The following is a 26,749-nucleotide window of genomic DNA, read 5'->3' as shown; positions in this document are numbered from 1 at the left end:
GTGGCATCGGATTCACCCCTGGACCAACGATCACGTCTGCTTTGGTTCATCTCAGCTTCATTTGGTTGCAAGAAAGTGTAGAACTGAAGCTCAGGACTTCTACAGAAGTCAAAATACTTCTAGATTGAAAAATCAAAGGGGGCCGAGAGTAAAACCATGGGGTACTCCACAGGGTGGAGGACAGACTCATAACATGGATTGTGTCGGTTTGGATATAGTTTTAGATAACAACCAGCAACCTGCAGGTCAGCAGAGTTGTCATGGGAACAGAGTGTCTTGTTTATTGACTTGACAGTTTCTTATTTATACCAAAACACTGCAGTTTCACAAACAGCTCCGACATACAGGTGTAGGTAAATGAAGGAAGACGAAAAGAACGAGATGAGTTTGTCTCCGGTGCCTGGATAGATTAACTTTGCCAGGTAAGTCTTCTCTTTCACCAGTGGTGGTTAAACATTCTGAGTTAAACTTCGCTGTGGACCAGAGCGCCGATGTAAATCATTCCTCTGCGGGCTGTTTCACAATGCGAGAGAGGCGCTCTGGTTAAAGAGGCCAGAGCCGAAGAATAACTCAAGTCAGGAGACGGCAGTGTTTAATCCTTTGTGAGGGAGGGGCGTGGAAAATTTGCTCTCAGCTGCTTCACTGGACTTTCTCTCTTATCGTCCTCACTGTCGTCCGCCGGGTATCTGTACTGGAACGATAGTGCAAAGTTTGATGACTTCCGGTTTTCTCACTGGTGCAGGGATTTATGTGCAGTGCAGGTACAAGCAGTTCAGAAAACAGGATCATATACTGCTAATTTAAATTGCCAGGGAGGCTTGTGTTAACTCCCTCGGGGCCTGAAACATGGGTCAGACGAGTTTTTGGTTAAATATTTGTAAAGACCATTTCCTGTAGCTTGTGTCAACTCTGAAGTTTTACGAGTAAACCATCTCTCTAATTTTCTCCAGACACTTTGAGACGTCCTAACACAGTAGCGAGTATATTGCAGCTGTAAAGAAAAGTAAGAAATCAGTTTCTCATGGACAAAGTCTTTATATTTCACAGTAAATTGGTTAATTCTATTTAATAGGGTGCAATATTTCAACTTTATCCTATCATCTCCACTGAGGATACTTTATTTTAGACAAACACGTGTGTTGTTGAAATGTTTCTGTTCTGATGCGTATGGGAAGAAATCATGGGAGGACATGTGGGTAAAAACAAGTAATTGTCCCTTTGTTTATATTATGCCCCCTGTCTGGGTTCACGGGCAAAACATAAAGTAAAGACAGAGAGAGCGGAATACATAACAAAATCCAAAGTATTCATAGAAATTCACCAATGTAAACAAACAGGAGAAGCATAACTTGAGGAAACTTTGTATTTTGAAACATCCATAAGAAAAATGAATCATCTGTTAATAATATAGAGTAGACTAAGATTTTATTCCCGTCTAAAAACAATGCTGCAATTCCTTCATGCAGCAGCATCAAGGAAACATCTGACTGGTTTCAGATTTGATCTTTAGCTGAGTGCAACGACCCCAATGTCAATAATAATTCTACTTGATAAGGAGAAATTATTCAGACCTTTATTTATTAGCGTTCTTACTTCAGACCATTGTGCGACGCTGTCTGTTCAGTTACAATGATCTTTGATACTTTAAATGTTATTTTCCCTTGGAGAAAAAGCTGCCATTCTGTACTCCTTTTCACATGGTGATCAGATTTGTTGTATTGTAAGTTAACTTTTTGTGATAATATCTATCATATGAGTCACTTAATTCAACGCCCCTACTTCCTCTATGGTCACAGATTGACAGTCATGTCCCGACGGCCGATCCAGACTCAACCGCAGAGCCGATTTCATGAGGGAGGTCAGTGGAGCACCGGCCTGTGTGAGTGCTACAAAGACATCGGAGACTGTAAGTGTGTCTCAGGGGTCATCGACTGATCCACTATGGCTGGCTGTTAGAGGGAAGTGTTGACTAGTTGTCTCGTTTCTGCAACCAAGGAGTTAAAGTGTGTGTTTGTGTTGTCTGCAGGCTGCTTGGCTCTGTGCTGCCTCCCTGTGTTCACCTGTAAGGTGACCAGTGCAGTGGGTGCTTGTCCCTGCCTGCCTCTGCTGGACTGTATTGGCTGTGTGCCGCCGGCCTCCCTCGCCATGAGGGCCTCCGTCAGGGAGCGATATGGCATCAAGGTACAGTATTACGTCTACCTCATCAATGACTATTCTTCATCACCAATTCATACGAGTATCACACCATTGGACTTGGGGCTGATGAATCTGAATCACAATATTTGTCCCTTTTGTGTGCTGACGATAACAGGATCACAGTGTGATCATTCACACTGTCTGGTTTCCCACATGGGGGCTGTTTATATCCTCAGTGGAGTGTTTTTACTCATTTTGATTACTCTAAGCAGCTCCAAATTCTTAGTTTATTGGTCGTCATTCATTGCTCAGTTAGATAGATTGATTGCAGTTATTGGTATCATCAGTTCCTATAAATATTGGGTAGCAAGGCCCATCCCCATTTTCTAATAGGATAATAACAATATATATGAATGAGGAAATGCAATCAACTTTAATTTTTCTGGCTCTTTGGCTGAATTTACACAGCAAAATCACTAGATTAGGTTCAGATTTCACTATAAAAGCTTGTGTAGTTGTGTGTCTCATTATGATGGACTGTACATTCACCCAATGCCAGCTGGGATATACCCCCCTGCCCCTCTTCAAGCCTAAGTTGGATAAAGCAGGTATAGAAGATGGATGGCAGGAACTGCTGAAGTAATTTAGGAAACCTAACAAGGCATTTCAGTCTAATTAAAACAAATTACAGAGCGACCGTGGTTGCAGAGCTTCAATTAAACTTGCCTGATCAATAGTGTTAAGATCTGAATGGGACCTGTTATGTTTGGTGTTATTTTCTCCTACATACTGTTTTTACATTGTAATCTGATTTTACCATCTTCTGAGCAGGTAAAGACTTGGACTCCTTCTTGTTATTCATGTCAGCTTTGACAGCGAGTCCTGCATCCCAGGTTGAAAAACATTGTACAACACTTCCATGCAGTTTCATAACATTGTTGTGCATTGCTTGATTGGCGTTATATGCCAGTTTTTCAAGTTTTTTTTCGACATGCTACCGCGTTTTAACCGTTCATTGCACCTTGTATGGCAGCAACTCAATTAGATTTCTTCGTACGTTTGGTTTTCTTTTTCATCTGAAACTATATGACAATATCACAGAATGGCTATTATATACTCCAGTGACATGAAGGATTTGACAGTTTTGTGAAAGCAGAAAAACGTAAGAATCCACAAAAGTACTTTAACCTGTGGTGTTCATGTCATTTATAGCGTAGTAAGGTGTCTCCTGTAGTCGTGATCTCGTAATAAGTGCCAGATCGACTAATTCCTTGTCACTGGACCACATTCTGCCTTCAGCTAAATTAAACAGAGTAATTATAATCACAGCTGAGGCGATAGAGACATCCCAGTGATGCAACACTGTGAGAGTACACATGGGAAATAGCCGTGACATTTATAGAAAAACTCAAAGGTACTATAGCAATGCAAACTTTGTTAAACCCAAATCTATTATTAACACTGCTTTTATTTTGTTGTCACACTCACTGAAAAGCTCAAGCTTCTCCATTTTTCAGCTTCTCACCTACCAACGTTCATGAGAAAATGCTCACTCTCTTCTTGCGCAATCAATTCCACTGTCGTGATAAAGAGATACGGTGCCATGCACCTCGCCTATCGGTGGTCATTATGTTATGACGGATCTGTGTACATCCACACGAAATCAGGTAGTAATTACAAGGATGGTCCTGAACAAGAGCTGTAAATAATCGAATGAATAAACCGCAAGCTGTTGCTGCTCTGCTTTCCTGCTGTGCTGTTTGTCCACACGTTCACCCACGTGCGTGACTACACATCAGGTCTCTGTCACCCATCAGTGCTCCTCTAACTCAGAGCAGATGTTTCACATGCAAACGGCACATGCCAGAGCGAAAGGTGCGAGCTCTGATGGGCCGGATAAGCTCTGCCTGCCCGTTTCTGGGCCGCCGAAGAGAAGCACAGATAAGGGATGGAGGTGGTGGGAGTGGTTGGAGGCCAGGCAGGCAGAGGCTGGAGCGCTGCCATCAGAGAGGAGGCGGCTGGTAATGTTGTCCTCTCCGGAGGTGGAGTGGGCCGTGGATCGCTGTCAATATTGCAGAGCATGAGCTCGGAGGATGCCAGAAGTTCTTATGAAAACAAATCACAGCATGTAGGTTGTTGTGGAAGGAGCTAACGCTGCGTAGCGTTGAGACTAAAGCTGCAGATTCGGGCCAATTAGATAAAAGTTTTCGCAATCCCTCTGTTGTTTCGGTTTACTTTTCAGGTCTCTATGTTTTTGCAATGCTGCACGTAAATAAAACCATCAGGGTTACTCGTACTTTTGTGTGTTTTTTGTGTCTCTTTATGCTCCTTTGGTGTCTATATATGATTGTTTTTGGGTGCCATTATACAAATTTCTGGTGTGTGTGATTTTGATATTTTTAAGGATAATATCTGTTTCTTTTGGATCCCTGGTCGTTCCCTATTCTTCGTTGTGTAGATGTTTTGTTTCTATGTGTAGTATCTGCACGCCTGTTATTTCTTTAGCCTCTATCTGGCCATCTTGCATCTTGGCTGTCTCTTACTGTCTTTTTGTTTTGTTTTTTGGTCTCTGGGTGGTTGTTTTGCAGCCCGTTGCACTTATTTTGTATGTTTTTGTGGATTCTTCTTTACAACTCTTGAAGTGGTCAACTGACACATTGCTGTGTTTGTTCATTCCTTTTGGATTGTTTGGGGGGGATGCCATTTGGGTTGTTTTCCATTTCTGCAGGGGTATTTGTCTCTCTTGTGTTTCCTTTTGGTCTCTTTGCAATTGTTTTGCATCAACTTGTGGCTCTTGTAGTGGTCAATTTCAAAATAGTTCTACATTTTTAAACAACTGATGGAAAACTGCACAAACCAGGAGGCTGGTCTTCTTTTTTTTTTCTGGGCTGGGCTTCTACAATCTTCTTTATTTATGTTAAATGTAAATGCAGACTTTATATCAAGATCAAGCCTGCAGGTTGCATACAGATATATACATACAGGCCTGTTCACAGGCACATACTGATCATTTTAGTCATCGTTGTCACCTTCCTACACTGAATCCACAGGGGAGCCGGGATGACTGAGAGAACAATACTGTATCTTTCAATAAAAATCAGTACACCCATTATTCACATTGTACTTTTTCAAAAGATGGGTATGTCTGCAGTCATGAACTAAAACCAAATTAGGTGTTTTGCATAAGGAACAAAAGGGACTTCTTATAGAAGAAGGCTGAGACAACCAAAGACCCGACAGGAAATGTCCCGGTCTGTTGGAGACAATAAAGAGTAGCTCTTCAGTAGCTTCTGCGCTGATGAAGGTCCTACTATAGCACTTAACACACAATTGTATCAGAATCATAAAGCCTTGTAGGTGGAGAGATGGTAGTGTGGATGTCACCTCCCACATTGAATTCACAGCATGCTTGAATGGCTATTAATCACAGTGCTGAAGCCCACAATTACAATCCTATCAAGACAAGATTAAAGAATAATAAGTAACGCCATCATGAAGAAAGAAGAAAGATCAACTCTTGGATATGTGCTGACTCAGCCTCATGAAAGTCACATGCTGGAGCTGCGCATAGAAGATTTTCTACATGCTGCTTACTGTGTCTCTCAGACTTTATTGATTTATCAGATCTCACCCACCAATGTTTTCCAGCCCGACACTAACTGGCAAGAGTTGTTTTTTTTGTTTTCTTTCTGTTGCTATGAGCAAAGACTTGGCTGCCTGAAACTGGCTGTGTCCAGAGGGTGGATCCTCACCGAAACACAAGAAAACAACTCTCTGTCTTGAAGCTGCTTGCTTCGTGTGTTTTACACTTATGGATTAGTGGTGGCTTAAAGGTCGTGGAAACAAGCTTGTCGCTGAAAGTTTGTAAATCCCACTGCCACGTCGAGGTGTCCATGAAGATTTCCTTTAACCCCCAAAACTGCTCATCAGGGAACCAGATCACATGAAGAAGTCGCAGAAATACACACTGCATGTTTTTTTTTACATAAATTACACTCTCGCACACTGTCTGCAACAATATAATGTGACTTTTCTGATCTGTTGTATTGCACATCATTAACAACTAATAATGCAATAACTTTATCCATTTTAAATATAAAGAATAACTTAGCAATAGTGTTATGGCATATTTGAGCGATTGCTGTAATAACGTTTTGCCAATATTATGATAAGTTATTCCATTAAGGAGTAGCATTTCAAGAAAATAAATGACTGAAGCCAAGATGGTAATGATACATAAAGAGGACTGCAGTTTGTTTTAATAAGTTTGGGGTTTTTTGCAGTTTGCAGAAAAGCTATAGTAGATGACAGTTGTCATACTCATTAAGTGAGGATAAGTACTGTGCAGCAGTTTGTTACATTATTGGTCGCTACACATGTCAATAAAAACATCTCCTTTGCACTTAAATGCAAACGTTCATCTCTTTGTTTCAAGCCTCCCACCTGAGTTCAGGCCGCTCTCTGCGTCTCTTGCAGGGCAGCGTGTGGAGCGACTGCCTGTACGGATGCTGCTGCTACCCATTATCCTGGCTCCAGATCTCCAGGGAGCTGAAGAGAAGAGCAGCAGCATCCCACTCCACCTCCTCCTCTGCATCCTCCTCCTCGGTCAGGTACAGCGCTCTGACCTCCCTGCAGGGGGCGCACTTGGTCTAAACACCAGCAGATCTTGGTCCTCCAGAGTACAGGAGTTGGATTTAATCACACTTCCTCCAGTCTGCAGCCACTCCCTGTTACCTCAGAGGACTGAGCAGACACAATGAGTCCTGCAGCGAGGAGGAAAGTTCAGTTTGTTCCAAGATGAAGTGAATGAACTTTGATTAAAAAAAATCTAAAAAATCATTCCAGAGCTCTTCTTTAATGGGCTCTTTTTAAAGAAAACAAAATCCCATTTCATGGGTTCATTCAGCAGTGAGAAGTAATACAGATGCACAAAGGATTCATCAATAATTAGAGATTTTAAAGGTGAACAGAAAGAGTCCAAACTCTTGAGCAAAATCTTCCAGGAGCATATAGGAAACTTTTCTGAAGTGATAATGCAAAAACGATGTGTTTTGACTTGAAATGTCGTCATGTAAATGGGGCTTTGGCCTCATATAGCACACTACAGTCAGTTTGGTGAAATGAAACATTCCATGTTGGCAGGGGGAACAGTTTATTTACTGGCACGGCACTGAAGTTATTATGGAGGGTGACTTTGCCAGCTGACCTTCAATATTGTCTGTGGCTGACTCTTCTGTTTTTATCCCCTCTTGCAACGCTTGTGTTGTTCCTCCTTTTAAACTTCCTGTGACGAGCAGACACCTTCTCCCACATGTATTTCTGCACACATAATCCCCTTCATCGCGCTCAGCATATTAAAAAGATTACTGAATCCAATATTTGTTCAACATCTTGAAGTGCTTAGAGTTAAATTGTATGCATTTTGTTTTCTTGATAAACCTTATTAGGCTGAGGATGCCATGAATGACCACTGGATTTCAGTTGAATGTACAAAAGGGTTTTATTTACACAACTAAAAAATCTAATGGGACAGTAAAGTTGTTGTGGTGTATACCTCAGCTTTTTGGATATAAAATTATATGCATTCCCATTTCATGCTATGCCTTCTGTGTTTTTTTTTTTTCCTTCATTAAGTCCCTCTGGTCAAGAAATGTTTCGTTTTCGACTCTAATGCTTCGCCAAAAAAAAACCCATAGCTGAATCAAAGAAGTTTGTTATCGCCTGCATTTGCTCGAAGGAGAAAGCTGCTTTGAACTCGCTAAAAAAAAAAGTGAATATAAATATCTTGAGGGTCATTTCTGGCCAAGTCTTCAAACCTCCAGGCCACAAACACTTGGGATGAACTTTAAACTCCATAAGGACAAAAAAGACAAGAGAAAGAAGTTGTTGTTTTTTTTTTTGTTAAAGTTGGATTTCCACACTGCTAAATGATTTCAATGACATTCATGTTCATGTTTGTTTTTTCATGTAAGCAACAGAGTGCTACTTTTCAACTCGAGGTATTTCTTAAATCATCCCCTTTTTTATCGGTAGTTGTACATTTTGCAAATCCAATTTGCACTATTGCTACATTTAAATCCATCATCTGACCACCTGTGGAAATTAAAGATCCAGTATGGAAAATTAGTGCACTGTCAATTTTGTGCACTGGGTGTCAGTAATACGGAAGAGTTTTAGGGCCACTGAAGAAAAAAAATAATTCGGAGACTACAAAAAAAACAAACCTTCGTAGCCCCAGAAAAAGTCAAAAATCAAAGTCGAGATTTTTTTTTTTCACGGTGGAAAAAAAAGTCTGTCCATCCACATGCCAGCACGTGTGACTGCTTCCTCAAAATGCATATCAGGCGGTTTAATGAAGTGATGAAAAGATGCTCCAGGACAGAATCCCGCTCATAAACACGGTGCAGTTATCATCAGTATCAGGACTAGAAGAGACGGAGCAGCCTGCTGCCTGGTTCCGTCGCGGAAGTTCGTCGAGTACGAAGGACAAAGACACGGATCCCGGGCTGCTTATTTAAATGTTCTTATTAATCAAGGAAATCCTGTGTAAAATCACATGTCCATAAGCAGTGAGCAACCCGATATAGTCAGAATTAAGTGATTTAACGTGAATTCACATCTACGGGCAAATGATGAGGGATGGATAGACGTCTCTCCGTGAAGAAAAAAAATCTCGACTTTGATTTTTGACTTTTTCTGGGGCCACGAAGGTTTTTTGTTCTTTTTAACCTCCGAATTTTTTTTTTCTTCAGTGGCCCTAAAACTCTTCCATACTGTAATGAGTGACTTTAGCACCCAACTTGTTTTCACTGTTGTTTTTTATTTGTGTTTCTGTTCTTTTTACTGTTCAGTGTGCATTCTTTTTCTCATCTTCAGCATCCGTACGGACAAGACAACAAGTATCCCATGATGAAACATTCCTGTCTATATCATTAAAGTGGCGCTGCAGCCTAATTCAACACTATTTCTGCTGAACTGTTTGAATGGATTCTCCAAAAACATTCAATATTGTGATAATGATGATGTGCAAACACCAGACTGATGAGAATTGAAGGAAACGTCTGAATCAACAACATCTCCGTGAACGTGACGGTACACTTCAACCTTTTCACACAAACAAATTGCGAGCATAGTTCAGACGTGACTTCATTTCAACTTGCGATATTGTCTGAGATTTATAAAAGGACGCGAGAGGGACAGATGTCTGATGTTAGATGTCTGGTGGCTGACATTTGGTCCGGAGTCAGACTGGAAAGACCGGTCGGTGTCGTGTCCCTCCACTGTCCCGTCTCGCTTAGCAGCAATACAAGATGTTCCATCGTTTGTTTTATTTCATGCAAGACAGTTTATTAGTTGCACGACTGCTTGGTTATCTGGTGATAGTCTGCTTAATCCATGTCCGAAAGAAAGAAAATATTTGTGAAAACTCAACGTAAGCTGCAGTTTTGGTGTATAGTCCAAAATGATGGATAAACTTTATAAATTATATAAATGATTTTAAAAGTTAAAAGATGTTCTAACGAAATAAATCTACATGAGAAATGAACAGGGGGAAAAAAACAACAGCAGGCGAATGAGCAGCATGGTGCAGACTGATGAGAACAGACAGCTCCGACTACAAAGTTAATGAGGCATCCAGCGAGAAGAGAGAAGAGAGAAGAGAGAAGCAATGAATGACAGTTTGAAAAGAGAAAGTTTGTTTTACTGTGCAATTCTCAGCAAGGCAGAACTTCTGCAGTTATGAGGCAATGATTTGAAAAAATTTAAATAAAGGGCAATAACTAATTGGATTTTTATACATTAAGCATGAAATTATCCAAAATAATGTCTCTTGGAAGATTGACATTTGTTGTTGTGGACAATAAATGTATTTTTATAGAAAATGAAGCAAATCTAGTCTAATCAGAAGACTTCGGGTGATTTAAACATCCCCCGACAGTCTTTGTTTGTGTGGAAAAGGGAACTAATATCATCTAAAATCAGTTTGAATATATTAATTTTGTGCTGTAGTCATGTCGGATAAGATCAATAAGACGGCCATGACCCAACCCCGGCCCTTCATCATGTCGTCCACGTCCAACGAGTGGTCCTCCGGCGTCCTTGACTGCTTCCAGGACCTTCCCCACTGTGAGTGCTTTGCTTTGTTTTCATGCAGAACGAAAACCCGAGCACATTTGACAAAGTCCAGGACATCAGACGACATGTGGACGCAACGCTTGGTACACGTGCAGTGGTTGAAATGCACACTCTTGTGTCGGTGAAACCTGAAGCTGACGACACCCTTATCACTTTGTGGAATTTTAGCATGCTATTAAAGGGTGGAAAGGTGGCATGTGGGTGTATTCAAGGATTTGTGCTGACCCCCAAACCATTCTGCATTCTGACTTGTTAACAGAGTCCAACAGTGATAAGGCGTCTTTACGAGGCCCAGAAGCTCAGCTTGGGATGTATTGTGGCTGATATTATCCAGCTGTGATCTCTAATCAGCACATCTTTGTCTCAGGTTGCTTTGCATTCTGGTGTTTACCCTGCTTCACCTGTATAACGGCTCACAAGGCCGGCGAGTGTCCGTTGCTGCCAGTGCTGGATGCTTTCGGGGTCATCCCGCTGATGACCACGGCCCTCAGGGTGTCGGTGCGCCAGCGATACGGGATTGAGGTGCTTACACAGCGAGGCTTTATCAGTGCTGGAACACCAGCATCAGAGTCACTGCCACATTCCGTCTTTATCTGCGATCAGCCTTCGACCTGTTCACCACAATCTGTATTCACGCTTCCCACAAACATCCAGCAATTCATGTGGCATGGTCGTTAAAGGAGGTCACACACACTGTGGTCTTCTCCGATTAAAGACTGGGAAAATATAACAAATTTCAGGCCATGCAAATCTCTCATGACCACTGAGAGGGTGTTTGCTGCGTCATGCAGTTTTGCATGTTTACTGTGTTTTGTGGACTATGCGTCACACTTTTAAATTTTCTTTTTTAGGTTTTTGGATGTCCGTGCAATTGATATATTACTGGTATATACCATCTGGGACCACTAGGTGTCACTGCATTACAACAGAATGATGCTACGGTGCCACTGAAAAAAACATAAATTATCCAACTGACAGAGCAAGTGAAGCTACACGGCAGAAATAAAAAAAGAAAAATAAAAGAAAACAGCCCCATTTAGACAAAGTCTGAAGTGAAAATGCTTCGTTGTTGTTTCAGAATAATTAAAAGTTTATACTGTTTTGAAATCGATGTCCGTTTACACCGAATCGTCAGAAACGCTGAAATCAGCGTAGAGCCCATCTTGCCACCCCGTCCTCTAACTGTGACTCTGTCTTCACAGGGAACGGTCTGTAAGGACTGCGTGTACGCCTGCTTCTGCGGGCCCTGCACCTGGTGTCAGATATCCAGAGAGATCAAAACCAGGACGAAACCGCTCACTGCCATCAAGAATTAACTTAACTTTTATATGCAAGCAGTACAAAACAATTAAAGAGGTTCAGGGACTGCAGCTCATGAGTCATTCCGGGAACTCAACAGTTAAGTGTTATTAAATATGGAGCTTAACTGTGCTCTGCTAAAAGGTAAACGCATTCTGTAGGAAGGGACTCAAAAAGATGAGCTGAATAAATCAACCATGAATGTGCTCACAGACCTTTGCAAGCTTTATTACCCCTTTTATTTTAAATTTGGTTTGATTTTAGGGAATAAAGTTGTTTGTGTTTTTACTGACAATTTGTCCGTCTTTTTATTTTCACTTCAGCGTGATATTCAACTTCAATGTCGTACAAACTAACTGCATTTCTCGAGTTGCATCACTGAGGTCTTCCACAAACAGTTCCAGTTTAACTGTTTTATTTCACTTTCAATATGAAAAGGTAAAAAAGAGTTTGCAAGTTCTGGAATTTAACTATTCTTGAAATTGAATCCCCAAGCTTGTGTACAAAGTTTTCCTTGGAATAATGTTTGATTATTTACATTAGTTGAGCTTAATATGCTATAATTCCCCTCTTCCATACTTCTCTGTACGGACCATCATGACAGTAACGCTGTTTTTCCATTAGTTTTTGTCGTCGTGCAGCGCTAATTAATTTGTGCATTATCCCTCTATAATAAAGCAACTTTCTATGCATGAATGCACATAGTGGTGCCATCTGTAAATGAATGTTATCCATGTAAATAAAGGAACAATCTTACCTATTCAAGGGTCATTCAAGCTTATTAATGCAATATAAGCATGCAAGAGCCAGAAGTCAAATTACCTACATAGAACTATTTAACCTCCGGTGTGAGTTGGTACAAACAAAGTTTGAGTAAAAACAAGAAAACCACTTGAAAATACCCTCAAAGGCTTGACTTCAACTCCAGCGTCAGGGTTGCTTGAAATTCCAACATGTGTTTTGATTAATAGTAAACAGTATCTGAGAAAAGCCTGTGAACACCGTCATGGGGATCTAAATGAGCCATATCATGACGCGGAACAATTGGAGGAAGGAAAAGCTCTGAAACCAGCAAACGTCTTAGCAGCTTTGTTCACATGTTTGTGGGCAGGAGGTCAGCTTTGAAAGGGTGCAATGAATGTAGAAACAGCCCCATGAGACACACAGCGATGCCTGTTTTTTTATTCGGGCCTTCCTGATTTGAGTAATCACCATGGCAACGGACGTGTTTGGCAGCAATGTGCAGCTTCAGTCTCTCAAACCCTGACCGGTTGTAATTTAGATGTCTCCTCCAGAGCATAATTTCATTTGGTTTTATTTCATAACACCTTCTCATCCACCGGTGTGTGCTTGTATTGAGAAAGGTCATCTGAGTCTCGCCTTTTCATGAATGAACATGTGGTGCTTTCATGAGTAACTGGGACCTGGGAAAGTTCCCAAATACCAGTGGGAAGATTGGATCTGAACCTAGACAAAGGCATGGTTGACACACCCTGATTACATTATGGTAAAATACCTTTTTTATATATATATATATGTATATATATATATATATATTAATGTAGTGTTTAAATGTAGGATAGCTTTTTTTTTAAGCCTGGTTTTCTTTCATAGTAACATCTTTAAATGGGTGCCATTCCTTTAACTTACATGAAGTAGTGGAATCAGATTGAGCTGCACGACAGAGGATGAACTCCATCCTTCCTATTGGTTGTTTCCACTCTGACATGTGACCAATCACATGACTCTAAAAGACCAGCTCTTCTGCTTTATTTCACTGTAAGTAAGATCCGGCTTACTGGCTTACTCTGTGGTTTTGCCAGAAGACTCATAAAAAATATGCTTCTCTGCAGCTCATTCTCATCGTGAATGATGAACACAGGCACTGATCTGCAGTTATTCTGCCAAACAACAGCAGTTTATTAGACAGGAGCTGCATGGCTGCGATTCTGTGAGCTGCTGTTACCTCGAACTGACTCCTGTTCCCTAGTGCACATTTATATAACTCCAGAAAGGCAGAGGAGAGCACGGGGGAAGGCTGCGGTTCACTGATATGACTGTTGAGCAGTGGGTCGTGGTGTTATTGTAATCACCACTTTATTTTTCCTCCACAGCCCGACCTTGCTGTTTCCTCCTTCACTCGTTCCCCAGCCACGCCTGTCTCACACTTCATGGAGAGGGTTTCTCGTCCAAAGTAATAATTACCCCAAAAAAAAAAAAAAAAAGTAACCACACTGGAAAACCCTGAAACTGAGTAATAATCTCAGATTTATGGTGGGAACCTTAAAGTGTACTGCACACAAATAGACCTTGAACAAGAGGTAAAATCTGATGACTTGATTTTACTTGAGTGGATCGAATTATTCAAGGTGTAGACTGACATAAAAAAAACAATCCCTCTTGAAATATCACACCATCGTCAATCTCGAACCAGTGAAATGTGACCTTTGTTATGACACAGGAGGCACAGACCTTTGAGAGTTAATTCTGATTTACGTGCTGGACTCTGACCTGTTTGTAAAGGCCCTCTGTGTGTAACAATTGTGTCCGTGTGGCAACAGAAACATCACATTAGTGTCAACTCAAGCGGAAGGAGGTGAGTTTTCTCTCTTTAATTTCCAACAGCATTATTTTTACTTTTATTGTCTTGCAGTCACGCCTACTGTACTTTCCAATAGTGTGTTGTGTATGGGACAGCAAATAAAACAATGACATGAGTTCACTTTGATTTCTAATCAGTGTCATCCAACATAATGTAATTGCCAACAGCTGATCAGGCAGCAATAAAAAAGAAAAAAAAAACATGTCAAGAAAAAAATCTACAGCACACCTTGGAAAATGTCTTTCATATGTTGATGAGAGTTGTTGGATTTTTCATCTGTAAAAATGCCTTGAAATTCAGTAAAAAAAATTTGTCCAATCAGAGAGCAGGTACTTAAAATCACTTTATAATTCAAACTCGCTTCAACTGTTGTCATTTCATAACGATTGGTCTTTAAAACTCCTAGTTTAAAAGCTCGTAACTACAGAGGACAACTAATGTACGATCACATTGTGTGAAGAAAGTACGACTGGTTTGAGAGAAACATTTGAGAAACCGAGTGACTTTCACGACTCTCTGGTGACTTTCTTGCCAACGACCCACACAAATACTAATGTTGCTTTCCAGTTGAAAAATAAATCCAAGCTGTTGCCAAGCAGAAGTTATACAAGAACTGCCTCCTTTAGTTTGATATCCTGAGGATATTTCTTGGGACAGCTTCAAAAAGCCAATCTTTCTTTTTCACGATGGCTGTGCAGAATGTGGTATGTTAACAGTGTATTCATATTTTCACAACACAAATAGATATTTTCAATGACTCTGCATGCAGGTCTGCAGCGATATTGATTGTGTATAAAGTTTATCTGAGACGCTCGTATTGTTGTCTGCCTCGCAAAGCAGTGATTTATCGAGTGCGATGAAGTGACATCATGCTAAATTAGGGAATGAAAACATCAAGGGCAACTAGAAAGCAACATATAAACATAACAATGGGAGGCAGTTTCAACCACACGCCCAGGAATTACCAATCCCACCACTATAAATACTGAACTCCAGACTATTTGGTTGAATACCATAAAGTCTTCTAGCTGAGATGGGAAATGTCTTAAACTTCAAGTTGAAGCCATAAGGATTATAAATATACACCATTAAATTGGAAAATTGCTCTAGTGAATATCATGAGAAGCAAGAATGGATCAGGAAGTCTTTTTAGTGAAAATATTCTAAATATAGTCGAATACTATAACTAGTCAAACTAATTTGAGAAGACCCGTTGAGTTAGGAATTATTGTCAGTTCAAAGTTATCTGACCTTTTATGGAACATATTCTGGTGCCTGCTTTTGGTTTTTAGTGGGATAGTTTTGCCCTAATTGAAAACTACACCTTGACAAAGACGTCTGTCTGGACCAATGAGGAATGTACAGGATAGAGATAGAAAAATGCCTGAGAGAATTCACCTAGTTTGAGAGTCGTGAAAAAGATATGGCATGGAGAATGTGGGTTTCCAAAAGAGGATTTATAGGTGATTAGGATGGATTGAGTGAGAATAGACATCTCTTAGATCTGCAGGCAGATGTCTTGAAATGATCACATCTCATGTCTGTTCCTTTAAAAAAAATCAGGTTGACCTCAAAACTGTTCTCAGAGATAAGAAACATTTGCATTTGTAGCCCACCTACATTCAAATGTGATCACTGTATTCAGAATCAAGGGTGCTAGTGAGTACCATTTGTAAACCAAAAAAAAAAAGAAAAAAGAAATACAGTATATGCATGTAATTTGTTACATTGGGCTCAGAGGTGCCAGACACTGTTCTATTGATTTGCAGGTATAATATTAACTTTTTGCCGTTTCTTCTAGGAAATGTCCAACGCACTCCTTTTATCCCTGACACTGCTCTGCCTGCTGTTGCTCAACCCTCCCTCCTGCAGCGGTGGCAGGATCCTGGTCGTGCCCGTCGATGGCAGCCACTGGATCAACATGGAGGTGATCCTCCAAGAGCTGCACTCCAGAGGCCACGCCATCACGGTGCTGCGCTCCACCAAGAGCTGGTACATCCCCAGCAACTCCTCCATTTACACGTCCATTAACGTGCCCATGCTGGAAGATGAAACAGACAAGGAATACTATAATAAATTACTCCAAGATGTTATGCAGTGTCGCAGTTACCCTACTTTCCTACGTACGTTTTGCCAGCGGCGCTTGATCACGAATATGTTGGGAATGGGACACATGATCCTAGCGAGAGCAGTTACCTCCATGTTAGATGACCCAGTTTTATTGAAGAGACTACGAGACGAAAAGTTTGACTTAATGTTAACAGACCCAGCTTTGACAATTGGAGTTCTTCTGGGTAGCTACCTCAAACTGCCAATGGTTTTCAATGTGCGCTGGATTAATAGTGGAGAAGGTCATCTTACTGTCGCTCCCTCACCTGTCTCTTATGTCCCGGTATCAGGAAGTGAGCTCGACGACCAGATGGATTTTCCAGAAAGGACCACGAACATGCTACACTATGTCTACAGCGTGTTTGAGCAGTATTTTGTAATCAACCCTTCCTATTCAGACATATTCCAGCGACATTTCCCTCCTGGAACTGACTTGCTGTCACTGCAGCTTGCAGCTGACATCTGGCTGCTGCGGACAGACTTCATCTTTGAATTTCCTCGGCCCACCATGCCGAACGTGGTGCACATTGGCGGTTTCCAGTGCAAAGAGGTCAAGCCCCTACCTGCTGAGTTGGAAGCCTTCATGCAGAGTTCTGGGGAGCACGGAGTAGTGGTCATGTCTCTCGGGACAATAGTGTCTGCGTTACCCCGGGAGACCACAGAAGCCATCGCGGCTGCTTTCGCCGAACTCCCTCAGAAGGTAGTTTGGAGGTTTGATGGCAAACCGCCCTCATCGCTAAGCAATAACACCTTGCTGGTGAAATGGCTCCCTCAGGGTGACCTCCTAGGACACCCCAAGACTCGCCTATTTGTAGCTCACGGAGGGACCAACGGCATGTATGAGGCCATTTACCACGGCGTCCCCGTTCTGGGTATACCCCTCCTTTTTGATCAGTTTGACAACCTACACAGGCTGAAGGTGCGCGGTGCAGCTCGGGTAGTAGAAGCCTATTCACTGTCCAAAGAAAACTTTGTGGATGCTTTAAAGGAGGTTCTTGAAAATCCCTTTTACCGCAACAACATCCAACGTCTCTCGCAGCTACATCGCGACCGACCGATCTCTCCTATGGACAGTGCGATCTTCTGGATTGAGTATGCCATCAGGAATGCAGGAGCACCACATCTCCAGCCTGTTGGTTTTAAGCTGCCTTGGTATACTTACTTTTGCCTAGATGTAGCCGCTTTCTTTATGGTCGTGACTGGAACCTTTATCTGGGTTTTAGTCTTTGTCTGCAGGAATGTTTGCTGCCGGAGTTCCAGGAGAAAAATGAAAAAAGAGTAATTCAGCCAAAGAGGACTCATTTTATATGCTGCTAAAAAATCATCCAATGTGTTTGGAGGTTAAACTCAAGTTCAAACTTCAGGTCTTTAATCTTTATATAGCAAATGAGATCTGCTCTGATATAAGAGGTTTTAAAAGCAGGAAAGTTTAAACAATAGTTCATTCCAGTGTTTTGGGTAAACTTTACCACCCTTGCCAACCCACCATAATTGTTGTCATGCCTTTACCTGAAAGAAACATATTTGTGTTCAAAATAATAAAACTGTCAAAATTTAATCTGAAACGCTTCTCTACTATGATTTACAATCATCTTTGTCACGTCTGCCTACTCTCTTTTCTTCAGAAAATAAAGGCCTTTCTCCATGTTTGATTTGCTGTGAAATCTTTAATTAGACACAATCAAATCATCGTTTTGACTCATTGCTTACTAACAGGTTTCTATATCAAACATTTATGCTTAATCCATAATTCTGGTATTCATGAGCCGAAAGCCAAACAGCTGCACTAAACCAGTCCGCATAACATTAGTTGTTCTACTTTTCTATGTTTTACTTCTATGAACGTGACTGCCAGTTCCTCAAAGTGTGGCTTCCTGTTGCAGGATACTCTACTGGTGATAAAAAAAAAAAAAAAAAAAGAAAGAAAAAAGCTCACAGGCTTCATTCTCATCTCTCCATGCGCAGGCTGTCTGACATGACAAGATTATATTTGTGCAGAAACAGAGACAGTTTATCGGGCTGCCTCTGCTATGGGACCCTCTGCAGGGACACTTTCCTCTCCAGCCGATGTGTTCAGGTTCAGCGAGACTGACATGAAAAGAGCCCCGGAGAGCAGATAGTGGGAGTGAAATCCTCAGTGGACAATTTAATTTTATCAGGAACCCTCTTGGGTCATTTAATAAATAAGAGATTTGTGGCATTCAAAGGAAGTGAGTGATTGGACCCTCCTCCCTTTGAAACCATGTGGTAAAAATACTGACTAACACCTATTGTCTTTAAATCCCCATTCTTTACTCAAACAATTTGAATTGTGTTTCACTTTTCCTCCTTGTCGCGCTTCAGAAAGGTTCTCTGCAGTTAAATTCACCACACAAACTGCAATGTTGCTTTCACAGAAAGAAAAAAAAGACACTTCAAAAGATTCCTGTGGTTTTAATCTCATCAGTCAACATTGACTTGAAAAGCAGATGCTACAGGCCCAGAGCTACACACACTCGGACATACACATAAGTTTGAATCATTGTGAGAGATTTTGTCACTCGTTCGGTGACCTTATTCAACCCTAACCTTAACTCTGACCCGACAAATCATATCAAATGTGTCCTCAGCTATTGTTGCATTTATTGTTTTGGCTGCCATTGTTAGCGCCTGATGATAATGTGACACCATCTTGTGGTAAGTGATCAGTATGTCTATACTCAAATGGTAAATTTGTGAGAAATAGCTCATTTGATGCATGCAGGCTCCAGCGGAGAAAGTTTTCTTCGTATTTGCAACCACGAGAAATGGTCACCGCTGTGAAACAGAGTTCACTTCTTCTTTTGAACTCCTAAGTGTGTGTTTACTTGGATAAAATGAAGTTCGTGACAACAAACAATCCTGAAAGCATGCCAGATAATCTTCACTCACACAATCACATCAATACTCAGCTTTCTATCTTTTAGACTTTTTATCCAGGTTAGTTCGAAAGGGCTGGAGCAAGTCATTCTAAAGCCACAGCTCAAGTCATGAATCTATGCATATGAATATGGGGACTTCCACATTTGTCATCAAAGTTTGTACGGTTTATTCTCAGTCTGTGGCCCCACAAAGAAACTGATACGAGCCATAGATCTGTATGCACACATGCACACAACTCCATGCATGACTTATGCCAATTTACTCACCCTAAACTCAGCCAAAAATAATTGTGTGTATATGCATATCTTTTTTATTTTTAACTCTTTAAGAAATGTTTATGTAAAGAGACCAAGTAAGGGATAAAGTGTGTCATGGATCAGAGCCAACAACAAACAATCTAAAGGGCATTAGCGCACACTATACATCAGTTCCTCCCCTCCCTTGCCTCTCTCCATCCTTAATCATGGTGACTACTACTTCATCACAATAGAGGGGGGCACAGAAAATAAGAGTATGTTTTTGTTCTGGAGCAGAAAGGCGTTCTCCTGTCTCAGGATGTTGCCTTTAAAGCTGAAGAAGTGGGTTTCCTGCGGAGGAAACGATCACTGAATAGACGAGGCTCTGTCGAGACAAATTGTTCCCAACATTTGGCGAACACAGGTCGCCCAGCCACAGCGGAAAGCACACTGTTTGAGGCAAAGTCGGTCTCAGTGCTTTGAGGGGTGAGTAAATTTTGTTTGTTTTTTGATTTGCATTTTCATTTTCTCGTGCACCTGTTGACACTGAAAGTGCAAGTCCTGACTCCATGTGCTTTGCAGGTGTTTGTTTCTGTCGATGGAGCCAGGATCCTTTGAAGAGTTAACGGTTTCCATGAGGACACACACTGAGGTTTTCCACGGTGGAATAGATTCATGAGTGTCAAACAATGGACTCAAGATAATCAAATGCATGAAGCTCACAGCAGAAGAGACTTTTTTTTAAAAGGCGGTGGTTCTTTGACAGTCAGTGCCTGGTTGAGGTCACGTTTTCTCATGTCAGGCGCTTGATCACCAGAGACATGTCCAATGACACCTGTGACCTCCCTTTGGACACGGACACATTTGGCCTGACTTGTATGTATGGCCTCATCTTCTCTTTGGGACTCCCCAGCAACCTGCTCTCTCTCTGGGGACTGTACCACCTGGGCCGTTCCGGTGGGGGAGGCTGTCAGCTGGTCTACATCCTCAACCTGCTGCTGTCGGACCTCCTCCAGCTGCTCACGCTGCCACTGTGGATCCTCTACCTCCAAGGGGCGCACCGCTGGCCTTATGGACAACTCACCTGTGAGCTGGTGGGCTATGTGTTCTACGTGAACGTCTACGCAAGCGTGATGTTCCTGTGCCTGATAGCGCTGGATCGCTGCCTGGCCATCGTGTACCCACTGAGCAGCCGTGGCGTGCGGACCGTCAAAGTGGCCGCCGTGTCGGGTATAGCGGTGTGGACTCTAACCTTTCTGTTCTGCCTGAGCGGCCTGCTGCCGTCTGTGTTTGACTCTGAGCGGCTGCTGTGTTTGGAGCAGTACCCCGTCAGCCCCAAATACGCTCACTTCAAGATTGCCACCGTGCTTCTGGGCTTCCTGCTGCCATGTACCATACTTGGGTGAGCTTAAAAAAAGAATTCCTTTTAATGTATTGTTTTGTTTGTCCACATACAATAAGAGGCTGTGTTACTGCAAGATATTTTTTAATGTTTTAGGTTTTCCAATGGTATCCAATAAGACTGAAGTGAGGACAAATGTTTAAAAATCCCTTGGTCACATGTTTCCATGTTTACAAGTGATAAAGTTCAACAAGGAAGCCTCAACCTTTCCTATGTTTGATGGATATTGAGTATTTTAATATATCTTTTCTAAGAAGGTTCTGCTTTCCTCCTCAGATACACTTCAGCCCACATCGGCGTGACACTCCAACGATCCCCGTCCGTTTCAGATCAAGAACGCCACAAAATAGTGGGAGTCCTCATCGTGATCACCATCAACTTCATCGTCGTGTTCGGACCCTACCACCTCATGGGCGGATACAGATTTGTGTCCCTCCTGTTGACAGACGAGCCGTGTGGATTTGAAAGATCAATTTTCCTCGTCTACCGCCTGTGCTATGGCCTTACCAGCCTCAACACCTTACTCGATCCCCTCTTCTACATCTTCCTGTGCTCTGATGCTCGCCTGGAGCTGCAAAGGTCCCTGCCCTGTTTAGGAAGAGGGCAAACTACCCAGAAGAGCCTGACCCTCAGTACCAGAGCGCACCCACACACCCAGAGGGAGAGTGAGACAAGACACAGCAGCCTCCTGGCAATATAAGTTTGACTTGACCACAAGTCTGACCCCTGAAGTTTAGTCAAAACAATTGTGCCACCCAGTGGAAATATGTGTTCAGTTTATACACAATATAAGCTCTTCCTTTCAATAAATCCACTATAATGCCTGAGAATGTTTCCAAAGCCTCATCCAAAGAATTCTTCTCATACTATTTTTTTATTTTTTTGATCATCTTTATGCTGAACTGTTTTGAATCAACAGACTTCAAGGTGGGAAAAACTTTGCTTGCCCAACAGAAAGATGAAAATCCAGGTTTTACTTTCTGTCAAAACTTCACTTACCAGCCCATAAGAGTATGAAAGATGTTACTTATAATATGTATTTATTCTTGTCTGGTCATTGCATGGAAATAAAGAATTGATTGTGGATTAAACCCACTTTTGACTGGTATGTTTACAAATGTATAAAATGTATTTATGATCAGATTTTTGGAGTCAGTTACTTTAAGATAAGAATTGCTGTGCTTCGTAGTGCCTCAATGTTGAGTCAGCTCAGCAACGTCTTTGCACCTTAATTTTATCTGTTAGTGTGGGACTGAGGGGGCAATGGCAGGCGTTATTGTATGTCTTACTTTGTTCATTACAATGCGTGATTTGGCAGAAATATCATACCCAGGTTTTTTTAAATGAAGGACGACAAACAATCGGCTTTTAGTCATTATTTATTATGTTATATTTTTTTATGCTATTTCCAAAGTTGCTGAAATTGATCTGATGCACTGACATGAATTTGATGCGACTAACAATGAGCAAACAGCCTCAGGACTGCCAAAGCAGTGAAATTTTGCTATATAAGTGAAGTCCATTTGCATGAATCCCTCACTTTCAAACAGATTTCAATTAGTTTTCGACTTGTTTTGCATTATTCCCAACCCGTAACGTTAATAGATTTTAACTCTTATACTTGGTACATCTCAATAAATTCTAAAAGTCTTTTCAAAGTTGTTGCTTTGTTCTTTAAAGAGTCTGCTGAGTTGAAATCCAAAACAGGAACACCATGTTTGCAGTAACTTCACACGTTCACAAATGCTAAATTTAAGGTAGATGGTAGAACTACTCAAACTATTCATGCTTGAATATCATCATTTCACTGACACTCAAAGTTGCATTGGTTAAGCTTCGGGTGTGTCCAACCCGCTAAAACCATGATGGAATGAAGCAATAGGGAAAAAACAAAAACACACATCAGCATAACAAGGTCATATTTTTCAAAGTGAGTTATAATACAGGAAAAAAAAACAGGAGGCATGAGAACTAAGCTCTTTTACAAATAATTTTGCATTTGACGGAAAGAAAAGCTTACATTTGCCACTATTACAGCTTACGAAGCACATTTCATGTTGCTGAGACTTTCCTCCTCTGTTTCCTGAGTTGAAGTTACAAGAGAATTCTTTTGCCTCAAAGCAATCTCGGACATCTTGACGGAGCCGCGACTTGAACTGCGGCATCGTGCCAGCTCAGCCAGGTCTTCAACCAGCACGCTCTCCATCACTGCGCTGAGCGAATGTCTTATCGTACTGCACAGGTCGGGGCAGCTGAAGACGTACAGGACGGGGTTGAGGACGCTGTTGAGGAAGCCGATGGTCGCCGACACCGGAAGGGCTTTAGCTACAAATGACCTCACGGCGTGCCCGCTTGGGGCCATTATCTCCATGACGATGAACAAGTGGTACGGAGCCCAGCAGAGCACGAAGCTCACCACCACAGCCACCACGAGCCGGACGAAGCGGTACGGGCGTCTGCAGCCTCTGTGCGCCAATCGCACATTCACGGCACCGTAGCTAAAGATGATGGCGAGCAGAGGGATCACAAATGCAAGAAAGAGCTTCATGAATGCTAAACCCTGCTTGCGCTGCTCACATAAAGTTTCCAGGTTATTGTTCCCACTAGGTGGGAATTGAGCATAATTGTAGTAACAAAGAATCCTGCCATCGGCGAGGGGAATGGTGTCACGGAACAAGTAGAAGGGGATTGTGCAAATCACGGCCAAGACCCAAATCCCCATACATATCCCCTTGGCGAGCTGGATGGTCCTGTAGTTCTGGGCCCAGACGGGTCTCAGCACCACGAGGCAGCGATCCATCGACACGACGGCCAACAGGAAGCCACTGAAAAACATGTTGAAGAAGAAGATGGAGGAGTAAATGCGACAGAAGGTCGTTCCCAGAGTCCATGTGTTGCCACTGGCCATGTAGAGGGTGAAGAAGGGAAGAAACCCGGTGGCCAGCAGGTCGGAGGCCGCCAGGTTCAGGATCCAGATGCTGATGACAGAGCGACGCACGTGGAAACCCACAACACCGAGGATGAGCAGGTTCTCCACGATGCCAATAGTCGACACCAGACCGTGGAGGCAAATGGTAAAAATATTCAGGGAAGTCAAATTGGCTGCGTGGTTTATGGTGGGACTGGTGATGGAGGCCGTCTGGTTGGAAGGACAGTAAATCATCGTGGAAAGAAAAGGTTCCTGATGTTTGTATTGACGGTGTGGCTTCACGGTGGAGATCTGTGGAGATGAGCACATGCAAACTGAGGCAGGTGTAGACGGGTCTCTTCAATCAATATAATTCTGTAGCAAAATGAATGTCTATTATTGAGGTCAGTTCGTCTTAATTCACAGAGTAGGTCAGAGTAATATAAAGTCTACAGACGGCAAAAGTGGTTAAATTAATCATCATGGGCTGTTTTTGTCAATTTGGGAAAATGACTTCACCCTGGCTCAACTGTATTTTATTTTGTTTTATGCTTTACAAATATCTTGTGGGTGTGAACACGTATTACACCTTTAAAAAATTGTATCTCTAAAGGAAAATACTGCAAGAAATGTCTGCAAGTATAACTGACGTCTTAGAAATCAAAAACAGTCAATCCAATGACCTCAAAGTTACAGCCCAGATAGAAGTGGAAAATGTACTGCTGTTACATTAAATCATTCCATAGTGTCTCAGCTGAGACAGCACACCTTTAATGATGAAAAGCCCATTGCCACTTAGAGGAGGTAATTCATTTATGCATGCTGATCAGTATCATTATTTACTGGGAAACTTTATGAAGTACCCATGAGTTTGTCCTCCAATGACAAGTCAAACGCTTCTTGAAATGGACGGTTGGCGTTTTCAGATTGTCTCATTCAACTTTAGAAACTTGATAATGATAGAATTGTAATATAAAAATATATATAATCCCTTTGATTGTAAAAATGGGAGATGAAAACACTTGACCAGAAAAGAATTTCTTACCTGCGCGGGGTGTCGGACAGTCTGATATAGTTGTGTTTAGTCTGATGTTATGTTACAGACAGAAAGATTACACAGCTCTCCATACAGTAACAGGAAACACAAAACCTCAAAACGAACCAAACATCTTCACAGAAGTATGTGTCAAACCAGGCGATATGAATTTTTTTAGATTCGCCTGTTAGTAGTTTAATGCAGGTCATTTATGAATGACCATTGCACATTACCTCAACAAAGAAAGTAAATCACTCACAATAATGTTTGAGTCGGTTGAGTTATACTCTGTTATTTTTACCAGATTGTACCAGATTGTGATCTCTAAAAACTTAAAAGCTTGGTGTGGAAACGCATCCATGCTCCAACAGGAGCTCTTCAAAAATTGCCCTAATGTATGCAGCAATCTTTTCATCATCTCATCAACCCGACTGTCCCTCCTGAAGAAAAGCATCCCCACAGCATGATGCTGCCACCACCATGTTTCACAGTGGGGATGGTGAGTTCATGGCGATGTGCAGCATTTGTTTTCTGGATGTTCATTAGGGGTATCGGAGTAAAGGGTATGAATGCACGCCACACTGGAGCCCATGGCACAGGCTCGACAAAAAAATCCTTTATAAGGATGACACCTTTGATTTCCACCCTAATTGCAGAAGTTAATGTTTATATTTCAACAGGTAGAAGTCTCTCAATGTTTAAATCAATTGATATAATTCTAAAAATGTATCTACAATATGACTACTTGTTTGGACGAATTAGCCAATAGCACGCAATGAGGGATTCAGGTATTGATTGAGTTATCATAAATGTTCTGGACAGCCGGTTTTGCAGCCTGTGGTCTCGTTAGGAACAGCAGAGTTGCATTGTTGATTCACAAAAAGAGGATGTGCCAGTCAAACCAGCTTTTATGATGGAGAGGCCTTCATATATATATATAAATAAATGAATATATATATATATATATATATATATATATATATATATATATATATATATATATATATATATATATATATATATATATATATATATATATTTATTTTGCATTTTTGAAGGAACCAAGAAGTTTCCTCCTAACTTTCGATAAAAGATTCAAACTGCTCTATTTGTTATCTTTTACAACTGTTGTATCATAACCTTTTCCATTAACACAATGTGAATGTGACTTTGTGCATATGTCTGTTTTGTATGATTACCACCTGACTTTTTCAATATACTGTTTGAATATTTTTAGAAAGATTGGCATGAGCCTCACAATGTCGAAGACATCAGATATACAGACTATAACCACCAGAGAAGCTACCAAACACAAGTACGAGTGAGGTTGTGCATTAGCGTCAAAGATTATTTTTATATCTAATACTTAAGAAACTGATGTTTGTGTGATACCCGGGCTAAGGATGTTAAAAAAAACAACCCTCTGTTTTGGCTGTGTTTTACATCTACAGACACAATGTTATACAGCGGATATACGAAAGACTTAAATATTTCCACTTCCATGTGCATCTTATTCTGCTTTGACATGGTGAGAAGAAGGAAGTTATCACTAATAATGGTCGATGGTTTGTTGTTGAGCAAACAGCAAGGGGCAAACTGCTTACTTCTGCTTTTTTGTTCCACTGTGTTTGGCCACGCGGGTGGAAAATTAGAGTGAGAGAAGGAAGGGCCTTCTCACAGCAATTTGCTCATTAAAGAAAAATACTTTTTGTTTATTTACCTAAAGCTCTCAGTACGAGCATCCTAACGTCAGTTGCTTTATTCAGTCGTGCATACTAGATCTGACAACTTTGCCGTGTCTTGTGGTTGGCATGGTGTAATAAGTAGGAAGCCAGAGCTTCCCTTAAGCCACCCATTCTCAGTAACCCTTCAACACTGCCACATACTGCAGTTCTACGTTTTGCAAATGCATAACTTCTTTAGTTTTGTGCTTACTGTGAGCTACTTCCCCTTTTCTGGTTTTTGCTAAAGTTGACTTTGAAAG

The 26,749-nt window shown here is 41.4% G+C and overlaps 5 protein-coding genes across 9 annotated transcripts; 4 read left to right on the top strand and 1 right to left on the bottom strand.

Annotated features, from left to right (window-relative positions):
- Positions 1-326: 326 nt before the first annotated feature.
- Positions 327-9,228, top strand: LOC308124062 (cornifelin homolog B-like). Of its 5 annotated transcripts, none has more exons than XM_080486860.1 (5): positions 327-422; positions 1,797-1,906; positions 2,027-2,181; positions 6,613-6,746; positions 9,013-9,228. In XM_080486860.1, the coding sequence occupies exons 2-5, from the start codon at positions 1,807-1,809 to the stop codon at positions 9,044-9,046; spliced, it is 423 nt and encodes a 140-aa protein (XP_080342986.1). In that variant the 5' UTR covers positions 327-422; positions 1,797-1,806; the 3' UTR covers positions 9,047-9,228. The 5 variants fall into 5 exon arrangements, with proteins under 5 accessions (XP_080342986.1, XP_080342984.1, XP_080342988.1 ...); XM_080486862.1 differs by having other exon boundaries at positions 342-422; positions 1,797-1,879; positions 9,013-9,099; XM_080486859.1 differs by adding an exon at positions 951-1,003 and having other exon boundaries at positions 347-422; positions 6,613-9,093.
- Positions 9,229-9,617: 389 nt separating this feature from the next.
- LOC308124061 (cornifelin homolog A-like) lies at positions 9,618-11,864 on the top strand. Its single transcript, XM_080486857.1, has 3 exons — positions 9,618-10,263; positions 10,640-10,794; positions 11,475-11,864. Exons 1-3 carry the CDS (start codon positions 10,149-10,151, stop codon positions 11,586-11,588), a joined length of 384 nt encoding a protein of 127 aa, XP_080342983.1. The 5' UTR covers positions 9,618-10,148; the 3' UTR covers positions 11,589-11,864.
- A 4,113-nt stretch (positions 11,865-15,977) lies between these two features.
- ugt5g1 (UDP glucuronosyltransferase 5 family, polypeptide G1) lies at positions 15,978-17,564 on the top strand (the record flags this gene model as incomplete). Its single annotated transcript, XM_080486716.1, has 1 exon — positions 15,978-17,564. The coding sequence occupies one exon, from the start codon at positions 15,978-15,980 to the stop codon at positions 17,562-17,564; it is 1,587 nt and encodes a 528-aa protein (XP_080342842.1).
- Positions 17,565-19,710: 2,146 nt separating this feature from the next.
- On the top strand, positions 19,711-21,916 carry LOC308123987 (G-protein coupled receptor 4). The gene is made up of 3 exons (XM_080486742.1): positions 19,711-19,905; positions 20,002-20,821; positions 21,098-21,916. The coding sequence occupies exons 2-3, from the start codon at positions 20,241-20,243 to the stop codon at positions 21,519-21,521; spliced, it is 1,005 nt and encodes a 334-aa protein (XP_080342868.1). The 5' UTR covers positions 19,711-19,905; positions 20,002-20,240; the 3' UTR covers positions 21,522-21,916.
- Positions 21,917-22,184: 268 nt separating this feature from the next.
- LOC308123986 (prostaglandin D2 receptor 2-like) lies at positions 22,185-24,834 on the bottom strand. Its single transcript, XM_080486741.1, has 2 exons — positions 24,775-24,834; positions 22,185-24,041 (listed from the first exon to the last, which is right to left on the bottom strand). Exon 2 carries the CDS (start codon positions 23,982-23,984, stop codon positions 22,860-22,862), a length of 1,125 nt encoding a protein of 374 aa, XP_080342867.1. The 5' UTR covers positions 23,985-24,041; positions 24,775-24,834; the 3' UTR covers positions 22,185-22,859.
- Between the last annotated feature and the right edge of the window lie 1,915 nt (positions 24,835-26,749).

The sequence above is a fragment of the Lipophrys pholis genome (assembly GCF_963383615.2).
Source record: "Lipophrys pholis genome assembly, chromosome: 18".
NCBI lineage: Eukaryota > Metazoa > Chordata > Actinopteri > Blenniiformes > Blenniidae > Lipophrys > Lipophrys pholis.
The sequence above is the reverse complement of the archived record's forward strand: the minus strand, read 5'-3'. Positions and strand labels throughout refer to the sequence as shown.